This window comes from Labrus mixtus, chromosome 15 (assembly GCF_963584025.1).
Source record: "Labrus mixtus chromosome 15, fLabMix1.1, whole genome shotgun sequence".
NCBI classification, from domain to species: Eukaryota; Metazoa; Chordata; class Actinopteri; order Labriformes; family Labridae; genus Labrus; species Labrus mixtus.
The window spans coordinates 9,787,517-9,805,940 of record NC_083626.1 but is presented as its reverse complement, the minus strand read 5'-3'; the positions used below and the strand labels follow the sequence as shown (position 1 = coordinate 9,805,940).

Genomic DNA, 18,424 nt, shown 5'->3' with positions numbered 1-18,424 from the left:
AGTCAAAGAAATCATCAAAAGTTTTATTTTTCACAGTGTAAAAATTTGGTTTCCTGCCTTTAAAAAAAAAAGGACAAAACCGATGACATCATTGTTGACAATAAGATTGTAAACAACCGTTGACAAGTAAATGACAGCGAGCTTTTTGTTCACAACAGATTCTGGAAAAAGAAAAACGAACACGGCGGCATCTCTGTGGCTCAGTTTATACGGGGATGAATTATAACGTGTAGTAAAAGTAGAAAAATATACTTTAGATACTTCTTTTTTTTTTAACCGTGGCTCAAAGGAGACTCCGCTCGGACACATTTCAGAAGCTCGGCACTTTGGGAAAAGAAGAACTGAAATGAGTCACAGACTTTAAGTTTGAACCTGATTTATACTTCTGTGTCACAAAGGCACTCATGACCGTCTCTTCCTGTGGAAACAGAACACAGACTGTGGATGATTTCTGCTCCTGCAGAATAACTAAGTGCCATACTTCACAGTACGTCTACTCCCACTGGCTCGAGGTGAATTCTCCTGATTATATCCTGCTGCGTTCTCACATCAGCTCACTCTGACTTTCTGCAGAATAAACACGAGTAAAAAACTCCTGGAGTTTTCTGCAAGTGTGAAAGCACTATAAGGCACTGTGAATACACAGACTGGGACACCAATATGACTCGGTTGCAAAATCACTCAAATTACAAAAAGGGCTGAAGTTTCTTCTATACATGAAATAAACATGAATTGATAAAGTAGGATGACGCAGCATTTTGTGCGTCTGTTTTAAAGTCCGACCTCTTAGCAGAGACACTTAGACACAGAAGTATAAATCAGCCTTGACCTGGAAACTTTTCTGCATTAGGAAATGCATTTTTTAAAAAGGACGATCAACGCTCAAATATCCAAACCGTCATGAAAATTATCAATAGGGCGGATTTTAGCACTAAATATCTTTAAAGGCAGGGTTGGTCATTTTTGAAAACTAGCATGATTTTGAAAGTAGCATTCCCTCAGTGCTCCGTCTAAAGCCACGCCCCTCACTGACATGCACAAGTGCCATTGTTCCAGAAGTGGACCTCAGCTCATCTCTTGCATTGTGTAGAAACTACGTCGTCTCATGTCTCATTCAGAGGTAAGTAAACTCACAGTATAAACTCCAAAAGTCATCGGGGACACACTTTGATTGTGGGCTAGAGCACGCTCAGGGGTAGAGAGCGAGCAGGGAGACAGGGAGGCGTCTGATTGGTTCATCAGATTGGTACCTCATGGCAGACATTGGTTGAAGTTTTTACAGGCTTACAACTGTTACAGATGAGGGATTTTATTTGTTCCTTATTCAGAGAACATGACTTATTAATTTCTGTCAGGACCTAAAGACAATTTCAACCAGAATCTTAAAAAAGTGGATCTGGAGGAAATTACCAACCCTGACTTTAAAGGTATCGACCAAATCCTCCACGATAAATAGTTTGGAAAGAGTTTGAGCTAGGCATTTGATCCTTTTTTAACTCAGATCTTTAAGTATTTATCAAATCAATGCAAATCTTCTTTGATTGATACTGATGACTGATTGGCTCAGAGCTGCAGCTAACATGCGTGAGTGTAAAAATCATTTAGACAAGGAGGACTTTGACCCTGTGGTGAATGTGTTGGAACGCTCCGTGCAGAGAAAACAGTGCAGGACCAGGATAGGTAGTACAAGTTTGGGATAAGGGATAGTTTTCTCTCTGCACAGGATGCTCAGAGAAAACTCTCTTCTAATTAAACAGGGTGAGTAATGAGAACAAATTAAACGCTAACCACACACCTCTCCTGGAGGAACTTAAAGGTACAGTCAAACATTATTAAAACAAATGTGATCACAACACAGCCTACCTAGCAGGTGGTTCCTCTGTACCTCTGAGGCTCCACAGTGAAGAGATCAAACAGTCTGAGATGAGTCTCTGTGTTCAGCAGGCCGTGACAACATCCAGCAAACGCACTTTAAGGTAGTTTGGGATCCTGAGCAAATCCTGTTTGTCCAGTAAGGGTGCATGTGTGTGTGTGTTAGGGGAGAAAGGGGAGGGGCTACGAATAGTCTTTGAGCATGCTGATCTGGGCGAAGATCTTGAGCGCAGGTCCCAGTTTGATGTTCATGGTTGCCATCAGATGATCCTCCTTCAGCAGCATCAGAGCCTGACCGTCGATCTCCTGAGAACGGAACTCTTCTGCGATCTCCAGACAACCTGCAGACACACACACACACACACACACGTCAGGTTACACAGCTCTTAATGGTCACATATGATGTAAAACACGCTTCATCATGTTTTTGTCTCAGGATCCGATTATCATGTCAACTGTTGCGGTCGCCCACCTGGCAGAGAGGAGATGAACTCGTAGACGTCCTCTATGTTCCACTGGCCGGGGTCGCTGGGCAGGAAGCTGTGGGGCAGCGAGGGCAGATCAGAGCCTCGCACAGCAGGAACCCGCTGGGTGGGCGACGGGGGGGACGGGGGTCTTTTGTAGCCTGTCAAGTCCGAACACAGGCTGGACTCCCCCTGTGCAGGATGGACCAAGTGACCCGGGGACAGAGCAGCAGCAGGAGGAGGAGGAGGAGGAGGAGACGGTTTCTGCACAGAGAGAGCAGTCTGAGAGAGAGAGAGAGATTATCTGACATGACGACTTAATCGAATACAGACGGGCGATAACTCGGGAAAAATACATTTTGTATTGACCTTAAAGGCTTACTATGCGATTTTTTGATCCAGCAGATGTCGCCCTTGAGCACCAGCATGAAACAAAAACAACTTGCGCTGCATTGTTGTGTTAGCATGCTAATGCTAGCGATCTTTATTATGCTCATATCTTCACACTGCATGTAAAGTACAGTATGTTATTCTTCTTTTCTCTAGTCCCTCAATTAAACAACTTTTATTCGCGAGGGGAGGAGTCAGCCGGCCGTCCTGGCGATGTAAACAAACTGAAGATATGACTTGGAAAACTCTGAAAGCATCACAGACAGTGGGACTCGGGTGTTACACCCATTGTAGACAGTCATGACTCACAGAGTTATTTTCAGAGGATATACTTGATTTCTATTACATTTAAGTGTGAAAAATCACATATAAAGCCTTTTAAGAAGGAATGAAAGTCGCCTTACCTTCTTTTTCATGTCTAAACTACATATTTTGTGGTTTCCGTTCAGCATTCTCGGTTTCTTCATGTTCTCCAGCATACTTTGACGGTTTGGAAAGAGACCCATCCTCTTCGTGCAGCCCACATTGTAGCTACAAGGGGAAAAAATATACATATCAACATTGGTGATGACAACTAGTTTAATAGAGCTCAGCTGCAGCGGTATTTTCTAATATATGCATAAATTACAGGAACACTGCAAGTGGTGTAAAGATTGGTGGTGATGCAAAGATTTAGACATTAAGGGAACATGCTACGTTGAAGTGCTGGCTTCCTGTCTCATCTCACCGTTTGGCGCACTTCCTAGAACAGAACCTCTTGGATCTTTTGAAGACGTGGGCGAAGTCGACTCTGCCGCACAGCTCGCAGGTCAGCAAGGGCTCCTGCTGGGCCTTCAGCTCTGAGGTGACACGCAGTAAAAAAGAAAAGAAAAAAAAAGATCAGCTGGACGCACACAAACCGCGGTAACCGAGGTAACGACACTGCCAACAACGTCCACAGAAAAGACATTTGTGGAGAGACGAGGTAAGCCTATCATGGTGCCTAAGGCCACATGTCCACCTCGGGTTTTTCTGGGCAGAAAAGCACTGAGTGCAGGAAGTGTTTGTGCACTGAGAAGAAAAGCGCTGCACGTCCGTCCTGTCTCCATGACAACAGTCTGTTGACAACGGCAGCTGTATGACTGACACTGCTCCGTTACTTTTCACTGCATGTTTTATATTTGAGATCGTTTATTTCCCGATCAGACACAAAGTGAGGAGGATGAGGGTATAAGACACGACCTGTAGGGGAATATCAAACATTTGGAAAAGAGCGCCGGTGACGTCAACAGCGGCTTTCTGAAAAACTGAAAAATGTTCAACTAGAGTGCTCAGAGCAGCCGCACAGAAAAGGCAGAGCGCTTGGAGAAAAAGACCCCGGGCGCTTCAAACTCTCTCTTGTCAAGGAAAACTATTTTGCTAAAAAAAAAAAAAAAAACACTAGTTGGGCACGGGGCCTAATGCAGCCCGAATAATTTAAATGACAGAACATGATCACACGCTCGTCTTATCGTTGTGTCTGTGAACGCCCTCAGGGCTTCAATTTGCACAAAATGCTCGTTGAATCATCAAACAACAAATTTAGTTTCCAAACCTGTCAGTCAGGTTCACTTCACTGCCTTCGTGCAGTAATTAGACGGGTTTGAAAAGGTGAGAAAGAATGCAGGAGATCAGGAGGAAATTATCTTTTATTGTTGTTCAATTAAATGCTTTCCATGATTTCTAACATGTCGAGGTGAGTCCATGAACGCTCTCAAAGACTCATGAAACACTCCTGATATCTGCAGGAGGAGCCGTATGTCTGAACATTGATAGAAAGACAAATATTCTCAGCATTGTATAGCGGATGTCAGGAGACCCCCCCCCCCCTGTCTGACAGGGATAGTCTCCCGCTGTGAGGTGCATGTGTGAACAACCAGATCAGGAGGATTTCAGGAGCAGTACTCCTGAAATTATCTAAATATTTTCAGGAGTGCAGATGTGAAATCAGCTAACATGACTTGATCCTGGATCCTTGGAGAGACAGTCTGATGTCAGATGTAGTTTTTATGATTTGGGACCACCCTAGTATCACCTTCACACACCTCGAAGAAATAAAGAATAATGAAACTGTGCTTCCAGACTGAGAACTGTAAATCTTAAGATGTTCACCCTTTGGGAAGATGCCGTCCATCTTTGAGTCTGTGTGTCTCCTGTAGCACTCGATGGAGAAAGACGGACGCTCCACCTGCAGACAGAAAACAATACGTCGTAACAGTAAAGGATGGCATGGAAAAAAAGACAAGAATAAAAATTCTGTTGGCCTGATTCTTGCTTGAATTGTGACATTATAAAAATATGGAGTGTGAAAACAGAGAGGTAGTAAATCTATTTTTATACTTGACAGAAGAGAACATCAAATCAATGGAAACATGGAGAGTTAGGGATGGGGCGGACAAATATTTTTATGATTTATTCTGCTTTATTAAGTAATCAATAAACGCTATTAAGACATTAGACTTACTTTATTAATCCCTGAGAGTAAACTCAGTATATTCACTGTTTTGTTTTCTCTATTTGAAGCATGCTGCACAATACAGAGAATTAACACATGCACAAACAGGAACCGATGCACTGATGGAGCGATGTCACAGTGAGGGAGCTGCATACAAAAAGTTGGCAAACTGTTTCTAGGTTTCTCTTTTTGACAGTGCTTTCACAGTTGAACAAAACTCCTAAAAGACTCCAGATGTTTTTCGGGTTGAGCTGCATGAGTGGTAGAGGAAGTAAGGACTCATTTAGGTTTTTAGCCTTTGCAACTTTATCTGCAACTTTTTGTGCCTGCACTCGAATAAAATTCAGTAGAAGTGGTGCTGAGCCGTGTGTGTCTGAACCAGGAAAATTCACCGCAGACAAGCTGGCAGAGTCGATGACTTAAATGATGTGATGCACGTTATTTAACTGAACCTACTCTTCTCAGCTTGCTAATCTGAGTGCTTTCACACTTGCACAAAACATCCTGAAGTTTCCAGAAGGAGCTGCATGTGTGAACGCAAACAAGACAAATTGTTTCACTCTGAGTTTCTCCTCCAGCCTACCTTTTTTTTTCCCTGCAGAAAGTCAGAGTGAGCTGATGTGAGAACGCAGCAGGATATAATCAGGAGAATTCACCTGGAGCGAATGGGAGTGGGACTTGCAGTGCTCAATATTCCCTTTTTTGATGTCTTGAAACATTTTATACAAGCATCCTTTTTAAATCTGTTGCCCTGAATCAGTTGCTATGTTCTTTATTCAGTGAGCTTAAGGATTGCATTTGAAAACATCACTAAAAATTGCATTTAACCATTGTTAGGTTAAATTTACTTAATGTTTAGAGACCCTTAGATGCAGTGGGAACACACAGGAACGTGAAAGATGATTGGTGATGTTCCTGTGGTTCTTGTGTTATATTTGTGCCTCAACAAACACATGATGAGCTTCAGTACTCACAGGGAAAGGTTCAGCACCCTCCTGGATCACGAAGCCTTCGATCAGGTGGGTGAGGACATGGGTCTTGTCTAACGCCTGGGCGGGTTTGCTCTCCCCATTGTGCTGGCTGCCATTAGTGGTCCCATTCCCAGAGGTCATGACTGGAGCACGGGCCACCCCTCACCTGCCAACACAAACAGCACAGCATACTCAACAAGTGCTGGCCACGTGGACCTGGAACCTGCCCCCCTCGCTAGCTGCTGTTCAAATACATAAAGAAGCTCATGTTCCAAACAAAGCAGATCCAATAATAGTTTGCCAAAAGTTATAGCAAAAGTGCAATGTTGCTTTTGTGCTTTACATGTAACAGGTGTCTTTGTTTCCCTTGAGATTTTTAAAAATATAATACTCTACAGCAATTTTCTTCTACTTTTGGCATTTGTTTTCTGCATTTTAAGAGCACCCTCTTGTACTTCCAAGTTGTAAACAGGAGAATTAAGCTTAAATGAAAGTTTAAATCAATGCCGATGTAAAGGGTGGATCCAAATGTGTCATAGTCTGCCTTTAGTTGTGTATTAGATATTACTGTTTATTCGCCATGAGCGTTACAATCTTAAATGTCCAGTTTTTTGAATGAAGTCTGGTGTGACCTTCCCTCTTCACAGTCCGCGTGAACTTAAGGCTAACCTTGAATCAAATCAGTGTAGCCCAGTGGTGAGAGGGATCTGCTAGTTGAATTAAAAGTGAATCAATTAAACTAACCAACGGCCTACAAAGCAGCAAAGTCAACTTTATTATCGAGAACAAACTGCAGAGTAGCTCGCTTACTTTTACGGTCCGAAACCCCCTCTGAATAAGTTAGAAAACAGGCGCTCAGCTCGGTAACAATGGTAGAGGGAAGACAGGCTCTTTGTTCAGCGGCTCCAAACAACGCTTTCATTTAAACACAGTTTACCCGCTTTAACGCCGACTAATGTTCGCCGTGGTTAACCGAATAACCGGCGAGCTCACCCGGTTACACGAGGAGGACGCATGGCGTTAGAAACCGATTCATATCCTCACTATGTTTCAGTTTACGGTTAATTCGAACTGCAGACACAACAGTGCTGCGGCGTGTGTGCGTAATGACGAAGCGCAGAGATTTACGTAAATCACTTCCGGCAACAACCTTCAGAATAAAAATCCAAACATTTACCGGAATGTCCTCAAGTATTTTTTTTTTTATTCTTACAAAATGTGACTGTAGCATTTTATAAACATGTAAATATAAATTAAATAAATTTGATGAATTACAAGTATGGATACAAATATAAGTTGAACAGGGGAAAACAATAAATTAAATCCCAAATTAATCAATAAAAATATGTCATTAAAACAACGAAAAATAAAAATCATAAGTACTCAGATGTTTCAGCAAAAAAAACTCCATAATCGTACATGAGTTTATAACTTGTTTGTTGTTTTGCATTTTTTTACGGAAGCCCGAAGCGGACAAACTTCGGTACATTTTATCTAACCGTAAAGTTATTTTTTATGGTTGTTTTCTCGAAATCTAGACGTATTGATGTCATTACCTTGCGATAACAACGCTCGTGTCCGAGATAACGATTCCAGTTAGTTTATAACTTGTTTGTTGTTTAACATTCTGTATGGAAGCCCAGAGCGGACATACTTCAATACAATATATCTAACCACGATATCAGTGAAGTTATGAGTTTTATGGTTGTTTACTCAAGATCTTAATGTATTCATGTCATAATCTTGCAACAACGATGCTGGTTTCCTGTCATAGCGGTTAAATCTAAGCCGTTTTCTTAAGAACTCAAGAAATTAACTCGTTATCACTGGAAAAAACGGCATTGTTGTCTCTAGATTGTGAGATAAATAAGTCAAGATCTGGAGAAAAGAACCAAAATCTATAGTGGGAAAAGGGAACAAATATAAAAATGTATGGATGTATGTCCGCTTAGGACTTCCGTATGAAAGCAAGTTCTGCAAGTCAAAATTCTTAAATAGGACATACACAAAAAACATTTAAAAAAAATCTTCTATGTGCAACATGTCGACCAGGTGTGTTTTTAAATGAAATACTTACAAAAGGATCTTGGCTGTTTTTGCTGAAGTTGCTCTCTCTTTCAAAAATGAATTGTCAACCTTTTTCCACTCGAGTGCACTTCTTCAACGTACCTCAGTAAATGACACAGGTTTCAGTTACAGCCCTCACTCCTTCACTATGTTACACATTTATTCTGAAGGAAAAGTGTATGAACTATGGGATAATCATGGCTGCCTTTACACTGTTTGTAGTATGAGCAGAAGTGGTGAATGGGAAATGACAGTCACAGCAGGGCTTTGAACACATGTCTCATAAGCTGATTCTGAGTATCCAATGGGACGAGCAGCCCCGCTGTGTGGGAACCAAAGACACACAGGTCCAGACTGAGGCCGCTGATGAAGAACCTAAACAACAAAAGCAACATATTAAGGCTGAGACATGTGGGATAAACTTTGAATTTTCCAACTTGAGGTACAGCAGTCAAACGTTTACAGAGCCAACACAACATTCATAACTCTGTGTTCCATATTTTAACATTCCCATGAGCACTCACTCACTTTCTTTTAATGATTTCTAGAGATTTCATATCATCAGACACAGTGTCAACATCTGGAAGAAGGCTAACTAAATAAAATGCAATCAAAAAAGGTCAAGAGTCTGTGTTTCATCTGTTGAACAGACGGTCAATGGCTACAGCTTAGCAGCACAAACACTTCCTCTGCTGTGATTTCACTTTCAAATTGAAAGCACACAACTTCATTATAATGACTCAAAGCTCTGATGACGTTCAGGGTTGTGAGTCTAAACACTAAGTTTCCGGGTCAGAGTTATGACTTCAGGTTATGTTCTCGATGACGGATCTGACTGGAAACTTGTATGTTCCAACTTCTGAAATCAAATGAAACGGAAAATAATTTTCTGAAATGATAAAGTGACCTTACTATATGATCAGACATTAAGGAAACATGCTATGTTGAAGTGCTGGCTTCTCTGACAGCAATGCAGCAGCCAGTATGTCCTCCTTCTAACTTTAGATTCTGATCCTGAATGCTCTGGATCTGTTTGGACCAGAGAAGGTAGGCACCCCCACACGGCCGTTTTGGACGCCCCTCGGTTTGCCAGATATGAGAGCAGTTATCAGGTCAAACCAACAGGTGTTGCATCGATGGAAGCGGGCAAGAGAAGTGGTTCAGATAGAAGTGATTGTTCCCGACCCTAAAACCCGACTGTGGTCCTCCCTCTGATGCTCGCTGTGGCCCTCCCTCCACTCTCTGTGGCCCTCTCTCCACTCTCTGTGGCCCCCCCTCCACTCTCTGTGGCCCCCCCTCCACTCTCTGTGGCCCTCCCTCCACTCTCTGTGGCCCTCCCTCCACTCGCTGTGGTCCTCCCTCTGTAATGACCCTGTGCAGTTTGAGTCTGAGGTGATCGAGCTGCAGCACGAGGCTCATGTCATCTCTGGACTTGATGAAAACAGAGTGTTTCGCTTCAGGGACGCTGTCCTCGGCTTCTTTTAAAAGACGGTTCATAAAGAAGAGCAGGGTCGCTCCCAGGGGGGTCTCCCAGGATTTGGAGGGGGACTGTCAGCTGTGCAGGTGAGACACGCACTAAATAAAACTCTGCAGGAAAATGTGAATTCACTGAATGATCCTTACGGAGTCATTCGGGTGCTGTTTAAGCTTTGATTTGTCTAAATATTAAAGCTGAAACAAAAGTCATATCAGGCTCTGGACCTTCTGTCAACACATTTCAGACTGACATAAACGTGCAAAATGTCTTTAAAAAGAGAGTTTTCATCTCTGTAATTATTAAAGAAAGCATGTGTTAGTTCTGCTTTTTCATTTCTGTTGTTTCATCTTTTTTATTCCCAAATATTTTGTTTTTTCGACGAGTCTAAAGATGGTTTAGGGATGAGCAAATACTAACAATAATAACAATACACACCTAATGGACGATTGAGAAATGTTCTGTTTCCATGCAGAGATGATTTGTAATTTTCCTTTGTCACACTCAGCAAGGAAACTCATTTGCTTCTCACTGTCTTGATGAAATGTGTGTTAGATTTAAGCCGTTTAAGGCAGCTGAGAAAAAGATTTCTGCTTCATTAACAGCCAAAAAATAAATGACAATGTTTTTATTTATTATTGTTTCATCATTTAGTAAATGTTGTTCACCAGCCTTCCTGCATCTCATCCTCATGTGTGAGACGCTGAACGGTTACATTTGTGTTGGAATAAAATCTAACAGCGTGAATCAACCATCACACAGGCTGTAGAGGAGCTGCCTGTGAAGCAGATGATAAATAATTACAAATGTGATCGTGATCAATTTCATCAAGAGGGTAAATTATGAGAAATGTTTTGGTTTCTGGAGTTTATTTAGCACAAAATAAAGAATAAAAGCAGCTAAACAAAGAAGGGACATATCAAATCAGAGAGAAAATATACTGAAACTATTCTGATAGATGTTAGGATTTCACTTATTCATTTATGATCATATTTGTTTGTGAGAGTTTTGATTTATGAGTCACAAAAAATATAATTTATAATAATGAACATAATATTTTTTATTTTTTATATTGTGAGAGTAGAGACAGAAACCGAGGAGAGAGGGAGAGAGAGAGAGAGAGAGAGAGAGAGAGAGAGGGAGAGGGAGAGGGAGAGAGAGAGAGAGGGAGAGGGAGAGAGAGAGGGAGAGGGAGAGAGAGAGAGAGGGAAAGAGGGAGAGAGAGAGAGAGAGAGAGAGGGAGAGGGAGAGAGAGGGAGAGAGAGAGAACGAGGGAGAGAGAGAGAGAGGGAAAGAGGGAGAGAGAGAGATAGAGAGAGAGAGAGGGAGAGGGAGAGAGAGAGAGGGAGAGAGAGAGAGAGAGAGAGAGAGAGAGAGAACGAGGGAGAGGGAGAGAGAGAGAGAGGGAAAGAGGGAGAGAGAGAGAGAGGGAGGGGAATGACATGCAGGGAAGGAGCCACATCAACAGCCTCTGTACATGGGGTGCAAGGGTTAACCGCTAGGCCACCGGCGCCCCAATTTATGTAATTTTTACCAAAGTAACTTTTGTGCATTCAACTATTTCTGTTTTATGTAGAGTCATAAAGTCAGTAAAGAAATGTAAAAGTCAAGTCTGATGAAGCAGCAACCTTAAAGAGTGAAGGATACAGCTCAGTAATAAAACACAAGTCTTGGAGTTCTATTGAACCAGTTTTATTCTTGTTCTTCCAGGTGTTCCGTATTTTCCATCACCGGCAGCAGTCGCACTGTTCGCCGGATTCTGACAGCCTGCGTCCTCTCTTTCCTGGCGCTGCTCGGCTCCGTGTCCATCGACCTCAGCTCCAACTTTGACCTGCTTCACACCACCGAAGCCGCCTACGATGAACTGACCTCCTGCCGCACCATCGCCATCCTGCAACTCGTCAGCAAGCTGCAAGAGATGAGACGTTTGTTAAGCAGAGACGTGAACAACGAGACTCTGGAGGAGAGGTTTTCAGAGGTCGTGTTTCCCGCGCTCAGTCGTCTCTGTGCAGAAATGACGGGTCACAGTAACGGACACGGGCTCTCCTGCGGTGTCGAGTTGGCCGGGTTTTGTCAGGACGTGTGGAGGAGCGTTCAAGGGTTTCTGAATGCTTCTTTGGATGCAAACAGCACCGGTGAAAACTGCACTTTCTCCCTGACCATCGAAAGACTTCTGGATATCTGGGGCACAACGGAAGAGATGGTCGTCAAAGTCAAACAGAATTCAAACTGGAGAGATGTACTTTCTGCAAGACTCCTGGTTAGATTCACAGAGCTAAACCACCAGTTGTTGGACTCCCCTCACATGGGGACTCAAACTGACTTTCAGCACAAGTGGACTCATGTACTCAGCTACCTCGGCTTTGCCAGAGTTATGTCAGAGCGACTGAACGACTGCTGGTTGGAGAACATAGAACTCAAGTTGAACTCAAGCAAATGTGAAAAACATCTGCACATTTTTGACACCAGTCTGTGGCAGATCTCTGACACGGACACTGAGCGTCTTTCTGGATCTCAAGCTGGAGTTGAATCCCTCACAAACACTCGGCGGTGCTTGTTTGATCGAGCAGTGCCGTCTCTCAGGTTGGCCTCTCGGACCGTGTCTTCGGCCCTCAGTATGAGGGTTTGCCTGCTGGCCTTAGCCTGCCTCATCTACCCGGTGGTCTTGTTCTCCTTTAAGCAGATGACAGAGTGGATTCAGAACTACGCCCAGAACCTGAAGGAGAAGACGGAGGACCTGAAGCGGCAGAGACAGCTGGCCGAGGATCTGCTGCACCAAATGCTGCCCAAATCAGTCGCAAGGCAGCTCCGGCAGCAAAAACATGTGGAGGCCGAGAGCTATGATAGGGTCGGTGGTTATTTCTGTTTCTCTCTTTGTGCTCAAGTTAAGAAGGCACCAAGCAGGAAAAATGAAGTCAATGAGGAAGTGTAAAATCCTGCAGTTCCTGGAGTGTCCACTAGAGGCTGGCTGCAGAAGCACAGGAAGTCACATACACACCCATTCTAAAAATCCTGTTTTTACAGCAGAGATTAACATGTTTACAGCCTGGTTCAAAAAAACAAATAGGTGTGATTAGCTCATGTCTCGATCGACACACACTGTACGGGGGGTGAATGTTTTGATGACTCATCAGTTTTGATTTGATGAAGGATAAGAGTTATTCACAATAAGGCGTGTAGCTGACCTGATTGACAGGTTGGCGCCGTGTAATGGTTTGTCAGGAGGTTTAAAACCCGCCTCAGCTCCAGCTCTCAGCCTGTTGTTAGGTTGACTGAAAGTTAGACTGAGACAGCATTTCCAGCTCGGAGACCGCCATCGATGGGACTCCAGCGCCCCCTGCAGGAACAGACGGGTGACATCACTCAGGCTTTGTCCGTTAATATTTAAAGTCCATGGACGACACTCACTTTGGACATGTTAAAGAATAGATAACTGATATGGTCAAACTCTTGATTTGGACCAACACGCTCCTCCTTAGCGGTCCGTCATTGAACTCTGTCCCTGCAAACGAAACCACTGATTGTTTTAGATTAAATAAAGTAAAACTAGATTTCTGACCACAGGCGAGCAAGAAAATAAAACACATGCTCTCAAAGACTGTCACCAAACTGTACAGAGGGGATTTATGTCTTGATGAAAATGTTTTTGTAATGTTTTAAGCCTTTATAAAGGAGGACAGTGACTGCTGGTAGTATAACTTTTGAACTTTTAATCATATATACAGAATGCAATATGCCGAAAGGTTAGTAAAGGTGAAAACCCCACAGTTTGAGAGGTGCTTCTAACGGGGTTTACTTGCAGAAACAGGTCTTGTTGAACTTTGAATTAATGGAAGTGAGTGTTAAAACTTTAAACCTTAGAAACCGTAGAAGACAGAGAGAAAAGAGGCCTTAAAAGCTCCACTCGGCTCGCTCCAAACACATGCAGAGCTGGATGTGGGCTGCTGCTGCTGCTGCGAGACGGCTTTACCTCTGCAAGATCTGCAAACGAGATGAATGAATGTGTGTGTTTGCTGCCTTTGTTGCTATTGTTGGCGTAATTACCTATAATTGCCCTGCTCCATATTCATCAGGAGATAAAACAAGTTATTTGGGTGAAAATTGCGTCTGGCTTATTGAAGAGGTTTGAAGCAGCTGGACTGAAAGCACGGCGGTGCGGTCGGTGTTACTGAAAAGGACTTCAGGGCTCATTTCTAGACTGATGTCGAGCTCTGGAGAGTTCTGGAAAAGGAAATATAAGATTCTTCTTCTTTTTGTTGGAACACATCTGGACAAGAATAAAAAGGCTTACTGAGCCCTGAAGCAGGCTGGCCCATAAAGAACCTGTGCAGCTTTCTGCACGCTCATGCACATTGAGTTTCAATAAGACACAGACAACATTATTATCAAAGATGTCAGCTATTGCTGAAGGAGCTGCATGAAAAAGACGAGGGAAACATAAGCCTGGGAGCACGTAGAGATTAGGATGATAACTGTTTGATTCTAACATTTTAAAAATTAAAATTAAGTGAAAAACCAAACACAAGTTCTGAGTTCATGAAAACACACACAACAACAAAAAAAATACACACAATCATATTAACATATATGAAAACGTGTTTGTACTTAACATTATTCTACGGAAGCCCTATGAGAACATGCATCCATACTTTTTATTCACTCTGCTTCATCGTGATAAAAAGTATTTTCCAGTTGTGTTCTTGAGATCTACTTACTTCTCACGTTCACTAGTTTTGTTTGTTACCGTAGGAATTATTAAAGGACTGTTGTGTTTGAGTATATTCAGCTGGATGTCCTGAATAAACTGGACAGTGAATGCATCAGGCCCTGTATCCACCTAGCGTTTTTTTTGAGGGTCAGCGCCTTTTTCAATTGTTCCCGATGAGTAGAGAGTGTTCGCAGCAGAAAGCGGCCGTCTGGAGAAACAGAGCAGCACCCAGCGTCTTTTTGATAAGCACTTCGCCTTTTTTGTGCAACCGCTCCGAGCGCTCAAGTTGAAAATCTTTCAACTTTTCAGAAAGGCACTGTTGACATCACCGGCGTTCTTTTCTAAATGTTTGATATTCCCCGTAGTTTTGACGCCTATTGATCGTGTCTTGTCTCCACATCCTCCTCGCTCCGTGTCTGATCGGGAAATAAACGATCTCAAATATAAAACATGCAGTGAAAAGTAACTGAGCAGTGTCGGTCATACAGCGGGCATTGTCATCAGACTGTTGTCATAGAGACAGGACGGACGTGCAGCTTTTTTCATCTCAGCGTACAAATGCTCCATGCAAACGCTCCCGAGCGTACAGCCAGCGATACTTTTCTTCACACTTATGGAATCTCTTTTCTCCTTTCTGCTGCAGGTGACTATTTTCTTCTCAGACATTGTGGGCTTCACGTCGATCTCTGCGTCCTGTACTCCTCTTCAAGTGGTTGAGATGCTGAACAACTTGTACATGTGCTTCGACACACGCATCGACTCCTACGATGTCTACAAGGTGACCTTGACATGTCGTCAAACTCACACATGCACAAAAAAAAAGAAAAAAAAGAAATCCACTCGCTGCTTTTGCCTTAACGTTTAAACTTTCATTCATGACCTTCTGAAAACATAAAAAATCAGGTGGAGACAATTGGTGATGCGTACATGGTGGTGAGCGGTCTGCCTGAGAGGAACGGGGACAGACACGCTGACGAGATCGCCAAGATGGCTCTGGATCTGGTAGCAGCCGTCAGACAGGTGAACGTCCCTCATATGCCCAACCAGAGGCTGCAGCTCCGGGCCGGCATACACACAGGTGAGACGAGCTCAGGTTGGTGAGCAGGCTCAGAGGCGCCTTCCTCCCTCGCCATGCAAATACTGACATAAACCCCTTTAAAGGACGAGCCTCCCCCCAGAGATTCTGATATTCTTAAGGACAAAAATGTTAAAACTTTGCTGAGTATTTAACCTTTCAAAATCAAAATATCTGCAAACTAACGACAAAGATGGGACCATCAATTCAATTTCTTCTTACTTGCAAGGTGTTAAAAGTTTCATGATAGTTCTCCCCCCCTCTGTAGTCCTGTTGGATTGTGCATTGTATTCATGTTTTCCTGTAATGGTTGTAGCTCCTCGCTCTATTTCACCTCATTCTCCAGGTCCATGTGTGGCGGGAATCGTTGGGTACAAGATGCCGAGATACTGTCTGTTTGGAGACACGGTCAACACAGCCTCGAGGATGGAGTCCACCAGCCTTCGTACGTACAACTAGATCTTCAAAAATGTCAAACACTTCAATCTCAGAGTTGAGAGATCTAAAAAGTTACTCGATCAAACGAGAGTGCAAAGCCTGATTTACTTCTGGGGTGATCTTTGCCGTATACGTATGCAACAGATTAGTCTATGCTACGGATAAACACAAAGCTAAAACTTGAATTGAGATTTATCAGGCTCAATGTCTAGTGTGCAAATATTTATGTTTTTTTAAAGGATTTGGGATTTTTTTATGTAGCTATAGGACCGTAGACAGAGTCAGAAATCGTGGAAAGAGAGAGTGAGTAATGACATCTGGGAGTGGAGCCTCAGGTCGGATCCAAACCTGGGCGATCCGCTTTTCCCAAACTTTTCCGTGTTTTAAGGTTTTTAATCTTCTGTGTGTCAGCTCAGAAAATCCACGCCAGCTCAGAAACCTACCTGGCTCTGATCAAAGACAACGCCTACGAGCTGCAGCTACGTGGAGAGATTGATGTGAAGGTAAAAGATTCAGCCATGCACTGACATGAATTCTCTGTTTTTACAGGTTTTTTTAAAGCCATTAATAGGTCATTTTAATTTTGCTGTTGCAGTTGGATAGAAGGTGCAATTAGGGTGCCAAATAGGTCAGGTCAAAATCCTCTGACAAATATAATTAAAAAGCAACTTTAAAGTATTAAAGGTCACATATTCTGCAAAATCCTCTTCTCCATGTTTCTCTAACTCTAATATGTGACCCTAGTTTGTCTACAAACCCCCCAATGATGAGAAAAGTCCATCCTCTCCGTCTTCTGCCTGCTCCACTTTTCAGAAAATGTGTGCTCAAACAGGCCGTTTGGAGATTTTCCCTTCATGACATCACAAAGGGCAGTAACCCCTCCCCCAGGTGGGTGACACTCCCACAGCTAGGTGTTTGTTCTGCCCTCTGAGTCTGCCTTCTCACTGTAAACAATAGGGCATGGAGCGAGAAAGCCAGAGCCACCCAAGCCCTTCCAGAGTCAGACACAGCTCATTTACATATTTAAAGGTACAGACACAGAAACAGCCTGTTCTGAGCAGGGCTGAAATAGAGGGGTTTATAGGCATGATCAAAAACAGGATCAGCGTGGATTTAGGACAAGAAACTTCACATACATGTTTTGGGGAGCTCTGAGACTTATTTACACTGAAGAGGAGGAGAATATGTGACCTTTAATGTCCAGATATTTACATGTTTAAAAATTCCACATGGCATCTTTAAGATGTAATTGTAGGCACAGCAAAGATGATCTCTCCTGTCTGTGTTTCTCCTCACAGGGTAAAGGTAAAATGAACACATACTGGCTGGTTGGTCATAAGAACTACAGCGTGCTGAACGACAGTCTGGTCTGTCACTGGAACCCCAACATGGCGAGAAAGAAGAAGAAGGTGGCCAGCAGTGACATCTCTATGGGGAACGTGAGTGGAACTGGTTTAGGTTTTCCAAATGCTTGCTTTTAGTGATTCCCATCCCTACTTTCATGTGCCTAATTTGCCCGTTAGATTAATCATGTTTTTGTTGTTCTTCTCTCCTCAAGTCATCGGTGACCGTCCAGAGCCTCAGTGAGAACGCCACCACCCCGGTCTCAATGCCCTCCTCGGTGTCCAACCAAACCCCCCCACAGACTCACACGGACAAGCCTGAACTGAGCGTGGCAGCTCAGATGGAGCCCACCAGCAGTCATGACTGAGGGGCTGCAGGGGGAGGGAGAAGGACGCCCGCTACAGGACTCTAAAAGGATCGGCAGTGTGCACAAACCTGACCTTCTGCACCCTGCAGGACGACAGATACCAGATTGGAAGTTATGGGAACATCAATCAGAACAGAATATTGATAGAGATGAGTTTGTGTTAGATACCTGGTTAGTGTAATTACTGGTGAAAAATTTGAATAATTTTCTGATTGTGTAACGTCTCAACGTTTAAGAAACTTAAACTGTTTGTAAGTAATGTGGTATGAGTGTTTGTGGTTTGTGTTTCCTTTTTTGTCACTGTGAGAAATCGTCTCTTAAATGTGAAGGACAAATAAAGTTGTTTGTGCTGCGTGGTTAATAAAACTGTGGCTATTTTACAGTTCATTTGTCTTTACTGCTTTTGGAAGACTTAACGGCAACAATCATGGGTTATATGACATTTCATCTTTGCACATAAATTACCGTAATAGCAGCATTCAAATCCTGTATATCAGTGTATTACACAATAAAACCTCAAATTAACAGTCCAGGGTTCTATTTAGTTCAGTCTATGACATGATCCTTTTAAGTCTGAGATTAATTTTAAATGTTCCAGAATTTACAATCTTTGATTAAATAAAGATATACAAACAACTGTGTCCATCTGCTTTAAAAAACAGCAGGATTGTAAGGAGTATATAAATGGATCTGAATCAGAATAATAACCTCAACTTGTCCTTTACTGTATTTTAAATGCACACGATCATGTCTACTTTTAAAGAAGAATAAAGGGGGCCCT

At 42.9% G+C, this 18,424-nt stretch overlaps 1 protein-coding gene across 3 annotated transcripts; it reads right to left on the bottom strand.

The window, feature by feature from the left end:
- Positions 1–261: 261 nt before the first annotated feature.
- Positions 262–7,275, bottom strand: phc2a (polyhomeotic homolog 2a (Drosophila)). 3 transcript variants are annotated; one of them, XM_061057589.1, is made up of 7 exons: positions 6,981–7,275; positions 6,174–6,336; positions 4,857–4,932; positions 3,454–3,565; positions 3,131–3,257; positions 2,345–2,618; positions 262–2,213 (listed from the first exon to the last, which is right to left on the bottom strand). In XM_061057589.1, the coding sequence occupies exons 2-7, from the start codon at positions 6,309–6,311 to the stop codon at positions 2,056–2,058; spliced, it is 885 nt and encodes a 294-aa protein (XP_060913572.1). In that variant the 5' UTR covers positions 6,312–6,336; positions 6,981–7,275; the 3' UTR covers positions 262–2,055. The 3 variants fall into 3 exon arrangements, with proteins under 3 accessions (XP_060913572.1, XP_060913573.1, XP_060913574.1); XM_061057590.1 differs by having other exon boundaries at positions 7,108–7,275; XM_061057591.1 differs by having other exon boundaries at positions 7,230–7,270.
- Between the last annotated feature and the right edge of the window lie 11,149 nt (positions 7,276–18,424).

Coding starts and splice junctions, on each gene's coding strand:
- phc2a (XM_061057589.1), bottom strand. CDS start 6,311: ATGACCTCTGGGAATGGGACCACTAATGGCAGCCAGCACAATGGGGAG. Junction 2,619..3,130: donor GTTTAGACATGAAAAAGAAG/GTAAGGCGACTT, acceptor TCTCTCTCTCAG/ACTGCTCTCTCTGTGCAGAA. Junction 2,214..2,344: donor GTTCATCTCCTCTCTGCCAG/GTGGGCGACCGC, acceptor GTGTGTCTGCAG/GTTGTCTGGAGATCGCAGAA.